At 38.1% G+C, this 20927-nt stretch overlaps 1 protein-coding gene across 5 annotated transcripts in view; it reads right to left on the bottom strand.

Moving 5' to 3' along the window:
• The window catches only part of SMARCA2 (SWI/SNF related, matrix associated, actin dependent regulator of chromatin, subfamily a, member 2), a 125575-nt gene that overhangs the window by 33023 nt on the left and 71625 nt on the right, over positions 1–20927 (bottom strand). For 3 of the 5 annotated variants that reach the window (XM_042804440.1, XM_042804441.1, XM_042804442.1), the window contains exons 23-28: positions 19817–19863; positions 18226–18392; positions 15139–15302; positions 12398–12625; positions 8799–8876; positions 2715–2933 (exon numbers count right to left, since the gene is read on the bottom strand). In XM_042804440.1, coding sequence (XP_042660374.1) covers positions 2715–2933; positions 8799–8876; positions 12398–12625; positions 15139–15302; positions 18226–18392; positions 19817–19863 — 903 coding nt within the window. Of the gene's footprint in view, positions 1–2714; positions 2934–8798; positions 8877–12397; positions 12626–15138; positions 15303–18225; positions 18393–19816; positions 19864–20405; positions 20500–20927 lie in introns of those variants that run through there. The other 2 variants (XM_032989652.2, XM_032989645.2) reach the window with 2 other exon arrangements.

Raw genomic sequence — 20927 nt, 5'->3', positions numbered from 1 at the left:
TGGGATGACAATGGGTATGACAAAGAACTCTGTTTTACACACACGTGAATGCACACACATGGAAAATAAGATAATGAAAAAACTCAGAAAACTTGACTTGGATTTCAGTATCCACCAAATGGAGAGGAGTTTTTATTGTGAACCTGCATTAGTGTTACACTATAAATGTAACTCCTCTGAATAAGGAATCTAAAAAGTATTAGTAGTTCCTACACTTGCATTTGTTTCAACACATTCTCAAGTCCATCTGAAAGTCTAAATTAAAATATGTACTAGAATCACAGTACTGACTGCAATGCACTGTGAAGCAATCTCACTCAGCTTTAATTTAGCTAATCTGAGAACATGCTTAACTCAATAAGGAGGAGAGAGACTAATTTTTCTCAACAGAATAACAAGGCATGTTGAAAAAGGGGTAGTATATGTACCATCTTGATGAGCAAGGTTTCTGACCTGGCCTCACACAACAGTCTCAGAAGCAAACAGTTAAAACAATTACTATCAAGTAAATGGAGAAATGGTAAGAGTGGTCAAGTGCTTTTCAGTGTTTTTATTTTTAGTGTCTTTAGGAAGACAGAATAGAAGGTTTGCCTGGTAAGTTTCCAAAGAACACCAAGCTGACCAGAAGTTCACCTGAGGACAGGCTTAAAATTCAGAATAATTTTGGTGAAGAAAGCTTGGATATCATTCAACAAGGGCGTATGCTAAATCCTCTTACTAGGAAGGAAAGATCTACTATACAAAACATGATTCTGAAAAACTGGTCAGGAAGTAGATCCACAGAAAAAGATTATGGGCTTATACTGGATCAAAAATTTAACCCACATCAATCCATTTACTGTTAAGAAAATTAAATACTGGATCATGAGGTGTAAGTATCCTAGAAGTTATGCAAAGTAACTCTACCTCCTTATTCAAATAAGGCTGCACCTGGAATTCTGATGTCTAGCTTTTGACCAAACTTGCAGAAAGGAGTCAGACACTTGTAGAACAGCTAGGAGAAATCAGTGAAAACGATCAAGAGATCTAGAAAAGACTAACTGTGTGAAAAGACTGAATAAGCACTGATTGTTAACCTTAAGAATTGACTGAGCAGGGAAACAACTCTTCTGTAACACGAAGAAATTAAAAGGAAAAAAAAAAAGGTAGAAGCCTGTTCTGCATGACCAGAGTGATTAGCACACGTAATTGGCCTAAAATCCATCAAGAAAATTAAAATAAAATATAAGGCAAAGGCAGTTAAATACATTATCATGTGGACTTCTAAATTCACTGCTAGGGAAGGCCTTGCTGAACATCTATTATAAATGGCACTGGACTGGCTGATTCTGTCCTAAGTAGGAAGATGGATTAGAAGACTTTTTTAGGGCTGCTATTTTTGACAGTGAAGCACTTCACAAAAATATCAGAGCCAACTCAAGACATAAAACATGTAAGCCAAAGCTAACTTCTATGCTGCTATAGCCAGAGTATTCCATCATTAAAAATAATTAACTTAAAATGACCTTGAGTAGATGTAAACTACACTGCAAGCACTTCCACTGTAGGAAAGGGTACGTGTTTGAGATTCCAGATGGGGGTTTATGTTTCTAGGTCTTTCTTCTCCACTACTTGAAAATGTCAAGTATCAAACTCCTGTAGTTTCATAAGCTTGCTTAGATTTACAGCTGATGTGTAATTCAAACCTTTGCTCCCCTAAACTTTACACTCAGCAGCAGAATCTGGATTAGCTCTTAGCATAGTATTGCACAATGCACTCTCACAAACATCACATTTGTAACTGAAGTAGGTAAGATTTCTACGTAACTTTAGCAAATTATACACAAAAATTACACTATATTCATGTTGGCATTAAGTGTTTAATTATTCTATGGCAAAACTTACTCTGTCAAACCATGTAGACTAGTTTTGCGCATAGAAGACAATACCTGTATGTTTTGGAAATCCTAACATTATTAAATTTCCTGGTTTTGAAAAGACTTTCCAACAATCAATCCTCACCTCCTTATCACCCCTGTTACTACCATTCTGAAAAGGCACTTTCATTATAATTTATTAGGTGTGTATTTTGTAGAAGAATGGCAAGAATCCTCCAGTACAACAAAATCACAGATTTGGTTTAAGTTTAGAATCTTTACTTTCAGGTCTTAAATTATTATATAATTTATCAAGGATTTTGATCTCAGTGGAGCCAAGAAATGCTCAGGACTTGGAAATGAAACAGCATGACAGAAAGATGACTTATATGAAAGTTTCCAAATTCTTAAAAAGGTTAAATTCAGATATTTAAAAAAATAATAAAATTAAGCTTCTGCAGCACAGAAAGCTGTAATACACACTGATCACTGGTCTTCTCCGTGGTAAAAGAATTCTTCATGTATCTTAAAGTTGACACTTATGAAAGTGACTGAAAATGTAAGAAATATGTCAAGGTCCGTGGCAACAGAACAGCTGCAATAGAAAGCTATCACAGTCCTGATTCAGCATTTAGTAACACTGATTTAAGTTTCAGCAGTGTAGCTTCAAACTTACTTATGCCTTCAACACAGCAGCAAAAGCTGGATAATAAAGATATCTAGGCCTTAATTACTACATAGTGCTCTCCCTGATGCACCTGTGCAGTTCTCAAAAAACAGTCACCATAAATTAACAAAGTTCAACTGTTAAAAAACCCACAGAAAAACAACAACAACAACAAAAAAGGGACAACCTACCCGCAGCCATTGTTTCTCTGTGAGAGCATCACTGTAGTCCACATCCCTGCGTTGACGGGATCCTCTTCCAAATATTTTCTCCTCTTCTTCTTCACATGTAAGCCTTTCAACTTCAGCATCATCCTTAATAATCCAGGATGGCAATTCATCCTCCTCCATCAAGCGGGGCTTCCGCTTGGGGTTTCTGGCATCCTCCCTGCGACGGTCCATGTCCATGCGCTGCAACGGCAGTTGGGAATGGATAAAACAGTTTTAAGGGCAAATATTAGGTGAACCATGGAAATTCCTGGCTATCTAATGATACTTGAAACTTTAAACTATGTCCTTCACACCCTTCCATGATACTTCTAAATACATCTAAAATGCAGTTATAAAAAGAAGAAGCTACACTTGATGGTTGTTTTTCAGTCAAGTTCAACACTCCATAACTAGTTTTTACTGAGACAACACAGCAGCTGAGTTATACAAAGCAGATGACAAGAACATGTTGTGTTGTTTTGTGTTTACTACACAACTCTCTTCCTTTTTTGCACAGGTTTTATAGTTTCTTTGTATTCATAAATGTGCACTGCAAACACTAATATTCCCTTGACAACACCCCAGTAAGGTGTTATTATTATGTAACTAAAATGAGTAACTTAAAACACAGTGATTTTGTGAGCCTGAGTATCAGAACAAAATTTAAAAGCTGGCATTAGAAAAAAGGAATAGAGAGAATTAAGTAAGTCAGATAAAAGCTTGCCTACACAGTGCCAGAGAGCCAAGGTGCTTAAACCACTGAACTTTTCCTGATCTTACTGCTGTACTGGGCAAAAATCAAAACACAAACAAAAGCACCAGATAAGATCAGGTAAAATGTTAAGAGTATTAGATGGCAATGTTAAGACTTTAAGCTGAAACAGAAATAATCACATGAACTCATTTCAAATGTTGTGAGCAATTACCTCAGAAAACAGATATGGATACTCGGGATACGTTCCCATGACCTACTGTAGACTCATCAGTGAAATGCTTTGTAAGCCTCCTGAGGAAACGTCTACATCTACTGACTATACACCAACCTAGGCTCCTATGGTCCTGTGAATCTCATTTGCATTTTTTTTAAGTAGCCCAAATCAGATAATATGAATTGTCTTGTCAAACAGGCCTTTTGAAGAGCCATATAGTACTTACACACTCAGTAATCCGTTGCTAAGCACAGAAAACAAACAGATGGCCAACGAGCATTTAATTCTCACACTTGAAAAACTAACATAAATAGACTGGCACCAGAATTGGATGTAGCATCAGAACAGGCTATTGCTTTGGCCAGTAAACATTTGTAAACAGCATTCTCAATTATGCACAAACCTCTTCCTTGTGTGGATGACCCTGCAGTTACACAGGGTGCCAACTACACATATCATCCTTTTACACCCCTAGCCAAGACACAGACATGCATAAATTCAGAGGTATTATCCATCTATAGTGGCAGCTCAAATTCAGACAAATTAACTAACGGAGGCTTAATGATGGCACTGTTGAATATGCTGAATATTCTGTCATGTTGGCACTTCTCAAATACAAGTATTCCCAAAGATGTCCTCAGACACGGCATCTTACAAGAGGTCTTCATCATCTTGTCTGGTGTCCTACCTAATTTCTAAACTCAGTGAAAAGCAGAATGTAAGATGTGTGTCTTCATTCTTCACCCGGGTTTGAGTGAGCAGTGGGGTTTTTGGTAGCAGGGGAGGGCACTACAGTGGTGGCCCCTGTGAGAAGCTTCTCGAAGCTCCCTGGGCTCCAAGTCAGTCCCAGCTCTGGACCAAGGCTGAGCCAATCGGCAGCACCTCTGCGATAACGTATTTAAGAAGGGATCTGGGAGGAGGAGTTGGACTTGTGAGGAGGAGTTGCGACATCTGCATGAACACCAAGGTCAGTGAAGGAACAGAGGAAGAAAGGAGGGGGGAGGTGTGCCGGAGCAGAGACCCCCCTGTATCCTGTGGTGGGACGGCAGGACAGCCCCCCCTGCCACCCATGGAGGTCTGTGATGGAGCAGACAGTCATATACAGCCTGTGAGGGGCCCCCATATGACAAATTAAGGTGGTTGCACCCAAGGGCAGCTGGGACTCTGTGGGAAGAAGCAGCCCCCACTATTGTAGTTTGGCACTGGGACAATTGCAGCATGCGGGGGTGTTCCACGTTGCAGCAGCTTGGGAAGGGCTGCAGCCCGTGGAAGGAGTCAAGTCGAAGAAAAGTTGTGGAGGACTGTCTCCTGTGAGAGGGGGGGCCACACTGGAGCAGTAGAAAGAAGTTCCAGAAGCTCCCCCCACCGAAGATGGAAGAAGCAGCAGCACTGACTGCACCCCCCATTCCCTGCCCCCTGTGCCACTGAGGGGAGGAGGTAGAGATATCGGGAGCAGAGCTGAGCCCAGGAAGAAGGGAGGAGTGGGGAGAAGGTGTTCTCAAGATGTTGCAATGCTTCTCACTGTCCTACTCTGTCTGTTAAGTGTTGTTGATGTTAGTGCCTGTAATAAATTTATGTTCTCTTTTTCTTCCCCTAATGAGTCTGACTTTTGCCCATGACTATAATGGGTGATTTATCCCTCCCTTTCCTATATTCAATCCCAAGCCTTGGCTTATTTTCTCCTTCTCAGCTCTGGTGGGGAAGGGGGAGGTAAGTGGCTGCGTGGTGCTCAGTTACCCTCGGAGCTCAAACCAACAAGCCTTCTACCTAATTTTCTCCTTCTCAGCACTAGGGGGGAGAGTGAGCGGCTTTGGGGTGCTCAGTTGCTTTCTGAGCTCAAACCACAACAATTCTGCAGGTCCAGCTACATTCAAGAAGCAACTATAAATACATGCGGGTTTTCCCCATCATTCATTACCCACATGAATGGGCTCTATAACCTTTGGGTTTTTTATAGCAGACTTCCATATTTCACCTTTCAAATAACATCTCATGCAATCTGAATTAATTTAAAAAAATGTCTCATTCAAGCCAGACATGTGGCTTGGTTTACTGCTGTCCTGGTTTCAGTTGCTAACCTGGCAACCAGTAAGCTGCACTGAGAGAAGGCCCAAATGGGTTAGATTTCACTTATTTAGCAGAGACCTTCAGTGAAGTCAGGGACATCATATTATAATGACATTAAGTATATGAGGTGAGTGCTGAAACTTAATTTTTTGCCCTGAGGACGATGTTTCTATCTCTAAGACAAAGACTGAACACTAAGGTAGTATACTGTAATTGCCGTTTTCTGAAATAAAAGCGCTTGGGAAGAAAAATTAAAGACACTCTCAAGTTAATCTGAGATATAACAGATACGAACAGCCATTTGTTTTTTCTTAGGATACTACTCAAACCACTTTTGTCTCTGGGAAACCTCTGGTCCCATCTTCCCTTGTCTTACCAAAATATGTATTTACAAACCAGATCTACGTTATTTTATTTTATCTAATAAAGTGATTGTATTCACACTGTCCTCAATGAGGCCTAAACGCTGGAAATAAAGTCCTATGCTACTGATGCTTACACATAAGTGAAGAATTTAAGTCTTGGCACACTCAAGGCCTAAAACTTCCAGTTTAGAAAAAACACAGAGCACTGCTATGCTATGAGCTCTCAAGCTTATCTTAAACTTCCTGAACTGTAACCAAAATAGTCCTGAAAAAAACAACCAGTATAAAACCAGTAATTTATATACAAAGTTGCTGCTATATTGCCATTTTGGATTCAAGGAGATACACTGTATTAGTACAACTAGAGGACTGCCACCCATTTGGTCTTCCACTTGAAAGACAGTTTTTACATCAGGAATCTTTATTTAAGTAAATATAGCACTTAACTTGAAAAATTTTCCAGGAAGAGTAACACTTGCTGAAGCACACTATTATGAAATTACAGGAGTTGTACAGATCACATTGAAACACTGACTTTTCTCTGAATGTTTTCTAAACTTTCTCACTATGTGGTGAAGTGCCACCATTTGCAAGGAATGCAGAAGTAGGACAATGAAAGGTTTGAGGCTATCTAGAGTTTCAACCTCTTGTTATGCATGTGGAGCCTATAAAAGTCAGGGGAACAAAGTCTACTTGTAGGCATCCTCTTTCTGAACAGTGTAATTAGCTCTACAGCTACATCTCACGAACTATGCCAAAGAATACTTCGAACTGAAAAGTGACCACAGAACACCTTCTTGAGAAACTGATCTGCTGTCTTGCCTATTCTTTTGGGACAGCTCACTTTCAGTAAGCAAAATACATACTTTTACATCTCTAAGCCTAGTTAAATGAACAAACCAAAACCACACTTTCCTTGGACGCTGCAGTTTGCTGCATCTCTGCAACCTTAACGGAGTGAATGAGGAGGCACAGGTATGACTGAGGTAAGGAGAAGACAAACCTATCTTTGTGCTCTTTATCTGACTATGCAAGACCTGAAATATTGATAAAAAGAAGACAAACAACCTTGACTGCCAAACTTGTTTTTCAGACTTTTATAATTGAACAGTTTACTAAAATTAAAAACAAATCTTTATTAACAATTAAAATTATCTCTTAGCCATTAATATTTAAGTTCACTGTTTCTATCTTAAGTATTCTCAAACCCTGGCTTTCAAAGCATGTTAGCTTTGCATCTTCAAATTTTTATTACCTACTACCAACTTGTTACTCACCCCTAAAAACTTTCATGTAAATAAATATGAAAAATATAAATTCAGCCCACAAGGTCTGCACGTTAGGACCCTCAAATGTTATACTGAATGGCTGTTAATAGCCTTCAAACTTAGTCTAAAAATATGAAGTTATAGAACCTTTCTGCAAAGAGACAAATTCATTAGCTACTTTCAATCCATGCATTAGTTCTTTCCTTCTGGGTCTGAAGGAGAAGTACCGAGAAGCTTTTTCCAGCAGCAAATTCACATTCACAGAACTCCGGGTACTTTCAGCCAATAATTCGGCTGAAATTATTCCTTTTGAGTTTTGGATCAAATGACCACCTCTTCCTCTTGGTTTCTGTCATGTAAATCTTCTTACATGTAAGCACTCTGTAAGCACTCCTCTTCTGTGCAGCCTAGCTTTACGCATTTCACTTATTCTGAGATAACATTAAATGAAACTTAGCACAAAAGGACTGAATTAGCAAGACAGCAATGACAAAAGGCACAGCCATGTAGGGTAATATGGCCCTTGCCAACTGTGCACCTGAATAACTGACACTTACGTAATATGGGCCCCTGCATAAGATGGTGAAGGATCAAAAAACTGTGGTCCTATCAATGGTTATTACTGTGGATATCACATGATACACTTTCATTCATGCATATATGAGTACTTGTCTTGTTCCATCTTGCAGAACAAAGCAGCCTCTGAAGAATTAGAGGGGACAGTGCTTTACTTTCAGTACTTAAGTGTTCTGCTGTTGCTGTGTCGGTGACTCTCAAAGGTCCTCCAGCAATCTTCACATCGTACACACACTAAAAGGCAAGAGCCATGCCTACACTGACATTTTAGTAATTGTTACATCAGTATTGTAGCAGCCCTAGGGAAGTACTAATGAAAATGAGTTGCTCGCATTTAAACCACTGTCACTAGCTCTACTTCAGTAACCATTCAACAGTTGTAGCTGCAGAGATGTAGCTAACTGGACCCCTGGCAAAACCATCAGCGAACCCCAGTTAACTCACACAGAAAACAGCACTGTCAATCTAGTAATTTTCTATCTTGCTAAGTTCCTGTAGTTGTCCTTGCCATAACATAGCCCAAAAGTCAGAAGAAATGCTGAAAAATGAAAGTATGTTGTAGAATTAGTGAGACAAACTGATTTGCACTGTAAATTTCTGAGGTTGTGCCAGACTCTTTCTCCAGACTGGCACTGTTCCACTATACTGTGCACAAGGATCTTTGAAGTCTGAAGTCTTTCTGCCATGTGAGGAACTCTGTATTTAAGTAGACTACTCTTCTTTCCTCAGATAAACAATGCAAGTAAATAAAGCCTATTCCTTTTTTTTACCATGTTTTCCTGAATTTGAAATGACAAAAGATTACAGCCTTTGTTAAAAACACTAGAGAAGACGCTCTACTTATGATCGTATTATCCTTACCATAAAGAGATCAAATTCCTCCTCACGTCGAGCAATCATCTGATTGAGAGTCTCATCGTCAGGAACTTCATCTTCCTCCTGGTTACACAGATGGGTAAAGGCATTAGAAAGAAGCTACATGCAACCTGAAGTAACAGCCCCCATTGGGTCAGTGTTGCAGTGACCCTCCTTCTGTCATGCCACGTGTGAAACACTTAAAACGAAACTAGAACTTTCAGTGTTCAGCAACTCAGAAGTAATGCAAACCAGACATAATTACAGAGACAACTGGGACTTATTACCACCTTCATAAATTGAGAATGAGGAAGTGAGCAAATATGCAACCAGGAAATTTTGGGTTGCGGTTTTCCTGGGTCAGAAGCAGAGTTAGTGCTTCAGTTAAAATATATGCATTTCCGTTCTGCTATTCTACAATACTCCCTCAGAAATACCATTCTTCATTATGAGGTCTTTGTTGTCAAAGCAAGGAGAATGTAAAAGTCCTGGTTAAATTAAAAAAATTAAACATGTCATTTTACCAGAAAAAAACCCTGCTGAATCCCTTTCTCTCTTGACCTATTATTATCTGCTTACAAATTGAGATGTAAGCCTGACTTCAGACAAAATGAGTTATTTCATAAAGACAGAAACAGTCCTTGGAAAAACAGCTTAGAACTGTAGAATTCAACTAAAAATGTTAAAACTGAACAGCTATGATTCCCATTTTAACAGAATCAGAGTCCACAATTATCAGTTTCCCTCCCTGAATTATGTTGAAATCACATGGCATTTTAAATCTTGCAACAGGTCAGGCAAAACAATACAACTACAGACTGTTTCCTACATAGAGTTTACTGAACCTATGTTACAGTGTGCTGCAGGCCTAGAACTTTTCATGAAAACTCATGTTTTGTCCTCATTGAAATGGGAGTATAGAATGCTGCATATAGCACCCAAAACCGTAACATTATGTAGCTTTTTTTTTTTCCCAGAAATAAACAGAAAGGGCCCTTATCTATATTCACACATTTTCCCTCCAATGGCAAGATTTCTGCACCTCAGAAAAAAAGACAGTTCTTATTAACGCAATTCCCAACAAACATCTCTGTACCTTAATGTACATATAATTTAAATTTTAACATGAAAAAAGCAACTGGGAAAATTATAAAAGAGCTAGTTCTTTACACTTCTTGTCAGTGGTTCAAGAAAAGGAAGTTACGTAGTTACACACGTAGAGAAAAGAACAATACAGATCCCCTCTTTTATGATCAGTGAAGAATGTGACCCTCACAGAATTTTCACATGCTTCCTAACATCTCAAACAGAGCAACTTGTGACCTGAAAAACATAAGAGACCCCACAGCAGAAGCTGCAACAACAGTGTCCACATTGTCTGTGGTTAGTCTGAATAATCCTGTTGCCAACCAGGTAGGATTGGCAAAGGAAAAATTAATAAACACCACTGCCAACAAAAAATGCCTAAGTGGACAAGTTATTTCTAATCACCTCTCATACATCTCTATTGTTTTAATATCTCTTTCTAAATACACAGAAATTAACTTTTTGCTTTATTTAGTACCCCTTAAGGAAAAAAAACAGAGCAAAAAGTAGAGGGAAGAAGAAATTAAAATAAGGGGAGCTTTGACGATGGATTTATGAAAACTACTAAGAAAGTACAAATAGAATATGGTGCTCTACATACAAGTGCAGAAAGCTTTGATATACAAGTTTAAGGCATGTTTAGCATGGGAATATCAACTAGGTGATCACTAAACAGTCTCTTTATTAGATGTGGTAGTCCATATTCGCAAGACAAATTTGTTTTGATATTAGTAACTTTTAACTGAGAGATTTACTTTCTCTTGTCAATGTCTCATTTGATACTCAAATTTTGTTTCCAGTGCTGTTGCAATGAAAATGGCTGCCCAGTGCAGGATGGTGCAAATTCAATGCCTCTTACTCCCTCAGCAGTTTCAGCATTCAGGCAAAGTTTTGCATAATCTCTGTCCACAAAAAAATTTGTACTTGAAAGCTTCACCTTCAGTCTGACTGTTAAGCGTCAGACTGAAATACCAACACTTGCTTTAAAGACTGATGCTGGGTTACGGCAAGCAAACCTTGCTTAAATCTGTGTTTGCTTCGGGATGGCAGACCAAGTGTATCTGAACTACACATAAGAAGCAGATTATTCTGAAGTCATCTATGAAATAAGGCTTGTCAATTAGGGCTGAGCTACACTCCTGAGTTTTGAAACCCTTTCAGATAAGTATCTTCCAGGGCCCTGAAAACTTAACAAAATTATGCCTATTTTAAAAACAAATCCACAGGCTTACTGAAAATTTCTATTGGTTGCAAGTTCATCTGTCTACTCATATAGTTGCTGTTTGCTGCCTGAGAACTACAGTTTCACTTATTCAAAAATGGTACATATACATCATCCTGTTTCTGCATTCACACCCTGAATAAAAGACAATTACTGATAAAACTGTTTATCACTATTCTTGCATTTCTTATGAAAAATACTAAAACAACAATACAAAATTCTATCTTAATGATGTACTAGCTTCTTCTAAATGTACAATAAGACAAAGAACTTACACAAAAGGTTTCATTATTGAGGAAGTAAACCACATAATGAAGGATGCCTGTGAAACACAGATTACAGAATCTTCTTAATCTTCTTTTCTTTCAGTGTGCACTATATTCAGAGTTACAAGGCATGCTCAAAGGCAAAATTAGGCTGGAAATCTCTGCATCTCTAACCAGTATAGGATATTTTCAAGGTGGGAAAAAGTAACTGCAGAGTGGGATTTTTTGTGTGTGTCTTCAGGATTATTGATACATTTATACACTCTCCCAAATGCAGCTTTCATCCAAAAGCTGAATTGTATTCACATTAAGAGAAGAGTCTGCAGTGACAGGCAAAAGAAGGGGCTCACCATTCCACAGTCACAATTCCAGAGAACACAATGAAAAGACAGGGACATAGAGTGAGTTATTCTATAACCTCACTTTCCACTATTATAAGGAAAGACTTGGCAGCTGCTTTTAAACAGCTAATTGTTTCTTGAAGAGGAAGTGGTAACCAGATGTCCAGGTTGGACACAGCACCAGAAAGAAAGTTAATTTGCTGGCTTGCCATAAACCCCAAGCATGTCAAAACAGATCTTTGCTCTTACCCAGGATCCAAAAGAAATAAACAGGGTCTTTCATGACTGAACCTAGGTAGTGCTAGTTGTTCAGCATGTCTGAAAACCAGATTACCTAGTTTATCATACAGACTGGATTTAGAAACTGTTTTATAATCTGTTTTGGAAAAAAAGTATTTGTTTGAATACAACTTTTTTGCCAAAATTATTAAAGGGTGGAATGGGTTTAAGCTACAATGCCTAATTCTACACTGATATTTAATCATACCATTACATCTTAATGATTACATTATAACATATTAGTGTAACAAAAAAAAAAAAAAAAAGAGAAAAATTAAGTTGTTTCTTTGACTGAATGGCAAGAATACGATGACATTTCTAATTTCAAAGGAGATGGCAATCTTTGTAACTGATAAAAACCATGATTCAGTACTTCCTGAAACATCCTCTTGCTGATTATTTCTACTTTACCTCATTTTCTTCTTCATGCTCCAGTATAGCCTGTAGGAAGGCTCTCCTTTCGTGGCTTGAAGATTTCTGATCAAACATTCCAGCCTGAATAACTTTTTGATCTACATTCAGCTTATACTTTGCAGCAGCAAGTATCTTCTCTTCCACACTGTTCACAGTGCACAGTCGCAGGACTCGAACTTCATTCTGCTGACCAATTCGGTGAGCTCTATCTTGGGCCTGCAAGTCCTAGTAGGATAAGAATACAGAGAGTGATTTGTATTTTAAGTGTGCTACAGAAATTGTTCTCTGCTTAAAGGACAATATAATGTTGAATTCTTTTTGGTATAAAAAGGAAGTACTCAAATGACAGTCCACCACAATTCACAGGGTTAATTCTTCATTGCTTTCTTTCCCAAAATTTCATCAGACCCAGGTAGGAGAAAAATTAAAGAAAAAAACATGGACATGCCCTGTACAGTGTAAATGCTGTAAGCCAAAAGCTTCTTGAAAGTATGTGCAGTGACTGAGAAGGGCTGATGTATTTATTTTTTCCCAAAGCTAATGGCCTTCCAAGCCAGAATGAACTCTGAAATAAAATATCTCTTGACTGCAGGAAAAGAAAGCAACAACATTGCTAAGAAAAAGTCCATACATAAATTTATCTATTAAAGGCTGTTGCTAAATCTTAAATATTTTAACTAAAAATTACTTATCTGTTGAATCAGCTTTAGCTTTTACCTTGGAATATTTGTGTTAGAACAGTTTAAATATGATCTTCCTCACTGAAAGTTCATATATATCCAAGACTGTGAATCACAGTAACTATCTTGGTCAGTTGATTGCACTTAAAAATGGCAGAAGTAAAAAGTGCACTGCAAGTCACAGGTAAAGAATTTATTAATTCAAAATATTATCTATTTTATTATGAAAAATTAGAATTCCACTAACTCCTGTAAATTATATGTTTCTACTTCAGCGTAGTCAAATACTGAAGGGTACCTAACCTCAAAATGCTAGCACAGTTTTTTGCTACCTCACAACACAGAAATTTCTCAATGTAGAGAAAAAAAACAGGCAATGAGTTTGCCTGTTTCAGTCCAGCACCTTTCTTTCGTTATGCTTGCTAGCTCTTCCCTCCCACAATTCCCTTCCCAAGCACTACATATGATGCAGCTGCTGCAAGCTAAAGGTGTATTTGAAGTCTTCATTAACAGTGAAGATGGAGCTACAATATGAATTTGTTTATAAAATCATTCTCAGAAGCACAGAAAATGGTAAAGTGAGGAAACAGAATTTTTTATTTCTTGAAATAAGCCATTTAAGTGTTACACCCCCACCTGACCCCAACCCCCAGCTATCCACCTTTTAGCACACAGCTTATTAAAATGAACAAATCACTCTCATCTGCAGTAGAGGAACTACACGCATTGAAAAGGATGCTGAGGGGAGACCTTATTGCTCTCTAAAACTCCCCGAAAGGAGTTTGTAGCAAGGTGGGTGTCGGTTTCTTCTCCCAGGTAACAAGTGACAGGATGAGAAGAAACATCCTCAAGTTGTGCCAGGTGAGGTTTAGATTGAATATTAAGAAAATTTTCTTCACTGGAAGGGTTATCAAAGCATTGGAACAGGCTGCCCAGGGAAGTCACCATCCCTGGAGGTATTTAAAAGATGTATTAAGGACATAGTTTAGTGGTAGACTTGGCAGTGTTAAGTTTATGGTTGGTCTCAATGATCTTAAGGGTCTTTTCCAACCTAAATGATTTTATGATCTTGTAATTTAGCAATCTGTCCATTGAATAATCCAGAAAACACTGTAATTCTTACTGTACTGCAAGGATCTATTGCTATCCAGCTGTTGATATATACAGTACTCTGCAATAAACTTGTCTGTGAAAGTGACCTAAAGACAACCAGAAATACAAAGATGAAGTGCTTTCTGAGCTGCTTTTAAAACCTCTAAATATAATTGCTCTGAATTTCTTAAGCCTTGTTTTAAATTGGTCACCATGGCATCTATGGGAGTGCTGCGTTGAATGTTCTATATAAAACTCTTTTTAGTCTCACTTCTCCAACTTTTTTTTTATATGTGGCCAATGACTGTGATGTGATTTCCATATATTTGCACAATAGCTGAAAACACACATATAGCTATGTACTTCCAGATACATAATGTATGTTCTTAAAAATAAAAAAAAGGCAAAGAAGTAACAGAGGCAGACTTCAGTTACCTCTTCTGGCTTTCTTAAGTACGCCAAAGTGGTTCAATACCCTCTTTATCTGGTGATCTGTACTCACTACTACTCACCCACACCAACAGTGTTAAGTTCAGTGTCTCAGGACAGGACAGCTGCACTCATATGGCCACTAATTTCCTGAGACAGACAGCACGCTGCACAGCCTTTAATAAAATACTGCAACCTACCTGCCAAAGACTCAAAAGGAGGAATTACTTATTAATGTCCTAAGTGTTAAAGAATGAGTAGTTCTACAAATGAAGCAGGTTTATAAGGCCCCTAGCTCTGAGGATTCCCTGAGACTCAGATAAAACATACACAGACACAGAATTACTTCACTGATTCAAACCAAGCCATTTCTTAATTGTAACAGCTTGGCTCACTAATTCCTCTCAAAGCAGCATTTTATGACTTACTTGGATCTATTCCTTTCACCTCAGGCTATATCCCCAATTTAAAGAAGTAACCCCAAAAAGCATAATGAATACTTTGCGCATTTCATGAAGATAAGTAAATAAAAACAACCTGATGAGGATTCCAGTCACTATCAAAGATTATAACAGTGTCAGCAGCCTGGAGATTTAAGCCTAGCCCTCCAGCCCTTGTACTCAGCAAGAAGATAAAGTATTGTGAGCCAGGTTCATTGAACTTCTTCAACAGAGCAGCTCGATCCTCTGATTTTGTTGTGCCTGAAAAGAGATAAAAATAAATACCCTATAACAAAGATGTGAACTGAAATAATATAAATACAGTGTCAGTTGCCAGAGGTATATGTGGAAGGGAAATTTTAGTTCCCTTGCTCTTTGCCATCTCTGCCACATTTTCCATAATACAGAATAAACACTGGCCACAAAGGATGAGGACTTCTAAATATCTCTTTTAAGTATTTCTTTTAACATTTCAATAGTGGACTTTAAAATGTTGGCTAACATTGTTATACCTTTTTGTAACTCGGAAATTTCAATTGAAGTTACTATACACAAACAGAAGACAGCTTCAGTTTTGATTAATGCATTCTGGCCACAACAGCATCTAAATATTTTTAAAAGTTACTTACAAAAAGATTTATCAAAATGTCAGTGTTGGCCTTCAGAGTCATAATTAAATAAAGGACTGAAAATTGTTAAAATGACCTATCTCAAGGGTGATGGTGTACAATAGCTGAGGGAGAACAGGAAAGGAATTCAATCATGGTGAAAATGCAGACAAAGTTCCAAGCAAAAAACAAGGCCTGTACACTCTGGTGACTGGATGAATTTCGTGTACTTCGACAACAGTCTATATGGATCACCTTAGCCTGGTCCACTGCTTGCCTTACCTTTTTTACTCTTCTGTCTGTAACTGAAAGCCAAAGCAAGTCCGCTCTTTTTATTCAGGTATCAATATATGTACAGAAGATGAAGTTTTTTGTTACTGTGGTAGGTTGACCCCAGCTGGCTGCCAGATGCCCACTCCCTCTCTTCAACAGTACAGGGGAGAAATCCCAGGCTGAGATAAAGGCAATTTAATAAAAGCAAAAGCTGTGCATGAAAGCAATGCAAGAAGAGGAATTTATTTACTACTTTACATCAGCAGGCAGATGTCCAGCCACTTCCTGGAAAGGAGGGCCTCAGCACCCATAATGATTGCTTAGGAAAACAAATGCTGTTAACAATGAATGTCCCTGCATCCTCCTCTTTTCCCTCAGCTTTTATTGCTGAGCATGTCCCTTTGCTCAGTTTTGGGTCAGTTGTCCCAGCTGGCTGCTGGCCCACCCTCAGCCTACTGGCCTTGCAGGTGAAAGAGTGGTCTAGAGAAAGCCTTGACAATGTACAAGCACTGCTCAGCGAGAGCCAAAACACTGGAGTGTTATCACTGGTGTGTTATCAACCCTGCCTAGCCAAAAATGCAAAGCACAGCACCATATGGGCTGCTAGAAGGAAAGTTAACTTCATCTCAGCCAGACCCAGTACAATCACACAGGCGAGCTGCTGGCCCACAGAAACTCATTCCCTTAAGAAGCACATGTCTTGGATAGAAAACACTGTATGTGAGAAGGCAGCTGGATAGCATCTACATATATATTACATTCCAGTACAGAAAGTATCTGTCATCACAAAAGAAGAGAAGAAGAAAGAGAAGAAGAAAAAAACGATTCATCTCAATAATTTAATGAATTACCTGCAAAACCTTAAAGAAAACAGTAAGCTGTGTTAACCATACTGCATATTGCCATAGACACTCTAGCATGAAAAAGAATTCATTTTAAAATACATGGTGTAATGTAATTTAAAACATTTTGAATGTAATATAATTAATCTTTCTTCAGTGGAAGCATTAGAGCACGTGCAGGCCAGAGGTGCAAGGAGGGTTTTGTTAGCATGGTACTATGTTCTTAAGCCAGTTTTGACAAAGACATCCTGTGGCACAGTGAAATGGCTCGTTTGTGTTTCAGTTTCATTACTCCATTTTACATTTCAGGATAATAGCGTTTCAAGTTCATGTTCATCAATATTTGTAAAGGATGAGAATACTTCTAAACATAGCTTTTCCTTCCAAATAAGTCATGAAGCAAAGAGTCAACTTAAAGTGCCATAAAAAAGCATATTTGAAAGGACCTTAAACTCTGAATTTATTCATGCTGTTCTTCATATTTTTCTTAAATCATGGCTCTTCTATTAAAAAGGTATTCTGATAAATGCTGCTGGCCCTATGTAATACTATAACATGTGAGGTAACTACATTAAGTAAAATTAATCAGTATTTAAAGTCAGTATGAGGCAGAGATCATCAACATGGAAGAAGACCAAAGTGGAAACTTCTTTCAAACAGGTTTAAGCCTCAGACGGGAGATGCTGGTTTTATTTAGTTTCCTTGAAATATTACTCCATTATGTTTCTAAACCATCTTTTCATTCACAGGTAATAAAACATACATGCACATAAAGTAATTGAGGCTACTGACTTTCCTGTGAAATACAGGAAGAAAACTACAGGTGCTATTTTACCTGTCATTGAAATTCATCTATCATGTAGAGAACAGTACTTTAACAGGTACAGACTAATTAATTCCACTGGAATCTAGGCAAAACACTGGCATTATCATCTCTCATCATGAGAATACTTTCAGTCAACTTAGAAAGTGACAATGGATTGGGACCTTGGACTTTAAAACTTGTCTGAAAAAGAGATCAGCCCCTAAAACATCAAATCTCTACATAATCTGCATACCAGGAACAGACCTAAGTGTTCATTAAAACAATCCCTCGACCAAATGGTTTGCAGGTTAAACAGGTAAAACAAAACAGTCAGACAGACAGGGAGATGGAGAATTACTTAGGATCAGCTCTACCAAGAGATGCGAAAGCATATCTTGCCCAGTATCTTGTCTGTAAGAACAGGGAGAATTCTAGTAAAATGCAGCTTAAGGCTCTACTGCTGTAACTTCATGATAAATACCCATGCAGACTCTTCCTTCACGGATTTGTCAAATCATTCTTTGATTTGTTTACACTTCTGTATAGTCACATCACAGCACTGGTGTCATAGGAAGACACTAGAAAGAGAACCCATGCCCAAACTAATGAAGCATGTTACCTCTTAACTTACTGTCCTTTTTCTTTATTCAGCTTACCATCAAGACGCAGGTAAAGGAAATTTCGAAAGGCAAAGTAGTCTTCCATAATGGTCATGAGTGATGTCATTTGACAGAAAAGAAGCACACGATGGTTAGTAGCTCGTAACTTTGGTAGAATACGATCAAGTAGCTCAAACTTCCCTGAGGCTCGATAAAGTTCGGCTCTGTTGAAGAGAAAAATCTCAGTAAATGCCAGAATGAACCCACATTTAGAGAAGTTTTTAGCCATTATCATGTCACAGTATAACAGAAAGGATTAATTTACTTAAGATAAACAAGACTAGTAGCACTTTTCTCTCTCTAAAATTGTTTATGTTGATTAAAATAAAAAAATAAACACCCATGTGAACTCCTCTTTGGAAAAGATTTTTCTTCAATTACAAAAACCGTGTGGACTTTCAACCACACAGAATACCTTCCTTTATGAAATTCAATTCTGTTTCATGATTTATCAAAACAAACATTACTTCTCAGCTAGATGAGCATTTTATCAGTTAAGACATTCACCTGCTAGTTTTGCTTTCAGCTGGCATTTACTGCAGCTGGAAGATGTATTTATCAGGCACATGTTATAAACAATTCCCTTTTCATTCAACCACTATGCATATGAAAGTGAAACATTCCAAACTGATCTAGTGTACAGAGATAATGGGAGGAGTTTGACAGAGGATATACTCTTTAGCCATATAACCTCAGCAGTCCTGAACAACGTTTAGTTCCTTTGATTAGCTGCTTTTCTGTCTTCTATGTTATGAACTGCAAAACAGACTCTTTAGCAATGAAATTCCAGGTGCAACTGAGAAAATCAATAAAACAGGATGCCTGAATCAGCATCACAGTAATATGCTTTACAAAAATTAATTTCACATCATTTTCTTCTAACCTTCAGTCTGTACTCTCAAAATGCAGTTTATTACTAGCAATAATAGTATACTTAAGTCCACAAGGCACACGGCCTTCTCATATGTGTACCTACATTATCAGCAAAAGACTAAACTGTTTAGGAGACAAGTAGTCTGGTATACCAATGAAGGAGACAAATCATCTAGTATACTAGTTAAGGAAAAAAAAAAAAATGTCATTAACACCTGAACAGAAAGGGGGTCAGATGGAAGATGCATGTCTTTCTCTTTGAAAGCATCTGTTCCTAGACAGTTGCACAAATAAGTGTCAAAACCAAAATCTGAATCTATTTCATTCCAAATAATGGAAGAAATGCTACTTCAATTTGCAACAAAGATGGTAAAAAGGGAAAAGCTGAAGCCAAAAGTAACAAGAAATATAAGAAAATCCCAACTGGTATCTCTGAAGAGTCATTCCAATGAATTTCAGATGTTACCTAAGCTATTTCAAAATAAGGGGAAAGGAAGACATCAGTTTACAATCTTCTCTGCCTGTCCTGAAAGAAACAGAGCGTCATAAAAAGCTCATATAACACTTCTAGTACTGTTATCTTTTGCTTTAAATACGTGCCTTGTGCCTCCTTTCCCTTTCTATACACTACTCAAGTTTGTTAGCATGTACCTTCTTGGAAAAGAATGTGATATATTAGTTCCAACATTATGAACACGAAGGAAAACTGAGTTACCCGTTGATGACGCCATTTGAGTAGCCTAAATGTTCAGCGAAGGACTCCTGCAGAGTTATAAGCAATAAACAAATTATTACAAACTACACAATAATCTCAAATTATGCATTTTTATATCAAATAAAATATATGACCATTGGTGTTTCAGTTCCATTATTTTCATATTATTGGAATCCACCCTGTAGCAACAGTTCTCTGCTTAATGTCTTCCTGTGCTACTATTATTTGAAATTCATGGTTTGCAGAAGTGACTGCTGTCAGCATACATTTTACCACATTACAAACACAGTAGAACCTGATTAATTTATACTAATTACTGGAAGATCCATTTGTAAATTACTCAAGTTTATTAATAAGCATACAAGAGATCAGAATGAAATCTACACTGGTGTCATGGTTTGAGACTGGTCGGCAGACAAACACCTCGCAGCTGCTCACCCACCCTCCCCCACACCTGGGAACGGGGGAGGGAATTGGAGGGGTAAAAGGAAACTCGGTTGAATTAGAAACAGTTTAATAACAGTAATAAAATCAAAACAATGACAGTAATAGAAAATATAAATGGGCAATCCATAATGCAATTGCTCACCACCTGCTGACCAAGATCCATCCCGTTCCCAGCTAACGATCCCGAAATACCAAGATCCCACAGTCGCAATCCCAGAAGCGAGCAAGAGAGAGCCCCTTCCCGACTGCCCCTCCTTTATATAGTGAGCATGACATTCCATGATATGGAATATTTCATTGGCTAATTTGGGTCAGGTGCTCTGGCCGTGCTCCCTCCCTGCTTCTTGTGCCCTTGCACACGGGCAAGACATGGGGAGTCGGAGAGTCCTTGAAATCTCAGCAACAGCCGAAAACATCAGTGTGCTATCAGCATTCTTCTCATACCAAACCCAATGACGAATCTAAAACACAGCACTATTCTAGTTACCAAAAAGAAACATTAACTCTATTCCAGCCCAAATCAGGACAACTGGTAATACATCACAGTAGGTACCGAATTATCGCAGTAGGTATTTATTCATTCATAAATGTAGCTACATCCCAGATATTTATGACACTTTCTATCTTTCCAGATATATTATTATAGTTCTGTACTCTGAGTCCA

The sequence above is a fragment of the Tyto alba genome, unplaced genomic scaffold, assembly GCF_018691265.1.
Source record: "Tyto alba isolate M040663 unplaced genomic scaffold, T.alba_DEE_v4.0 Super-Scaffold_42, whole genome shotgun sequence".
Lineage (NCBI taxonomy): Eukaryota > Metazoa > Chordata > Aves > Strigiformes > Tytonidae > Tyto > Tyto alba.
Note: the sequence above shows the minus strand (reverse complement) of the source record. Positions and strands in the feature narration are given on the sequence as shown.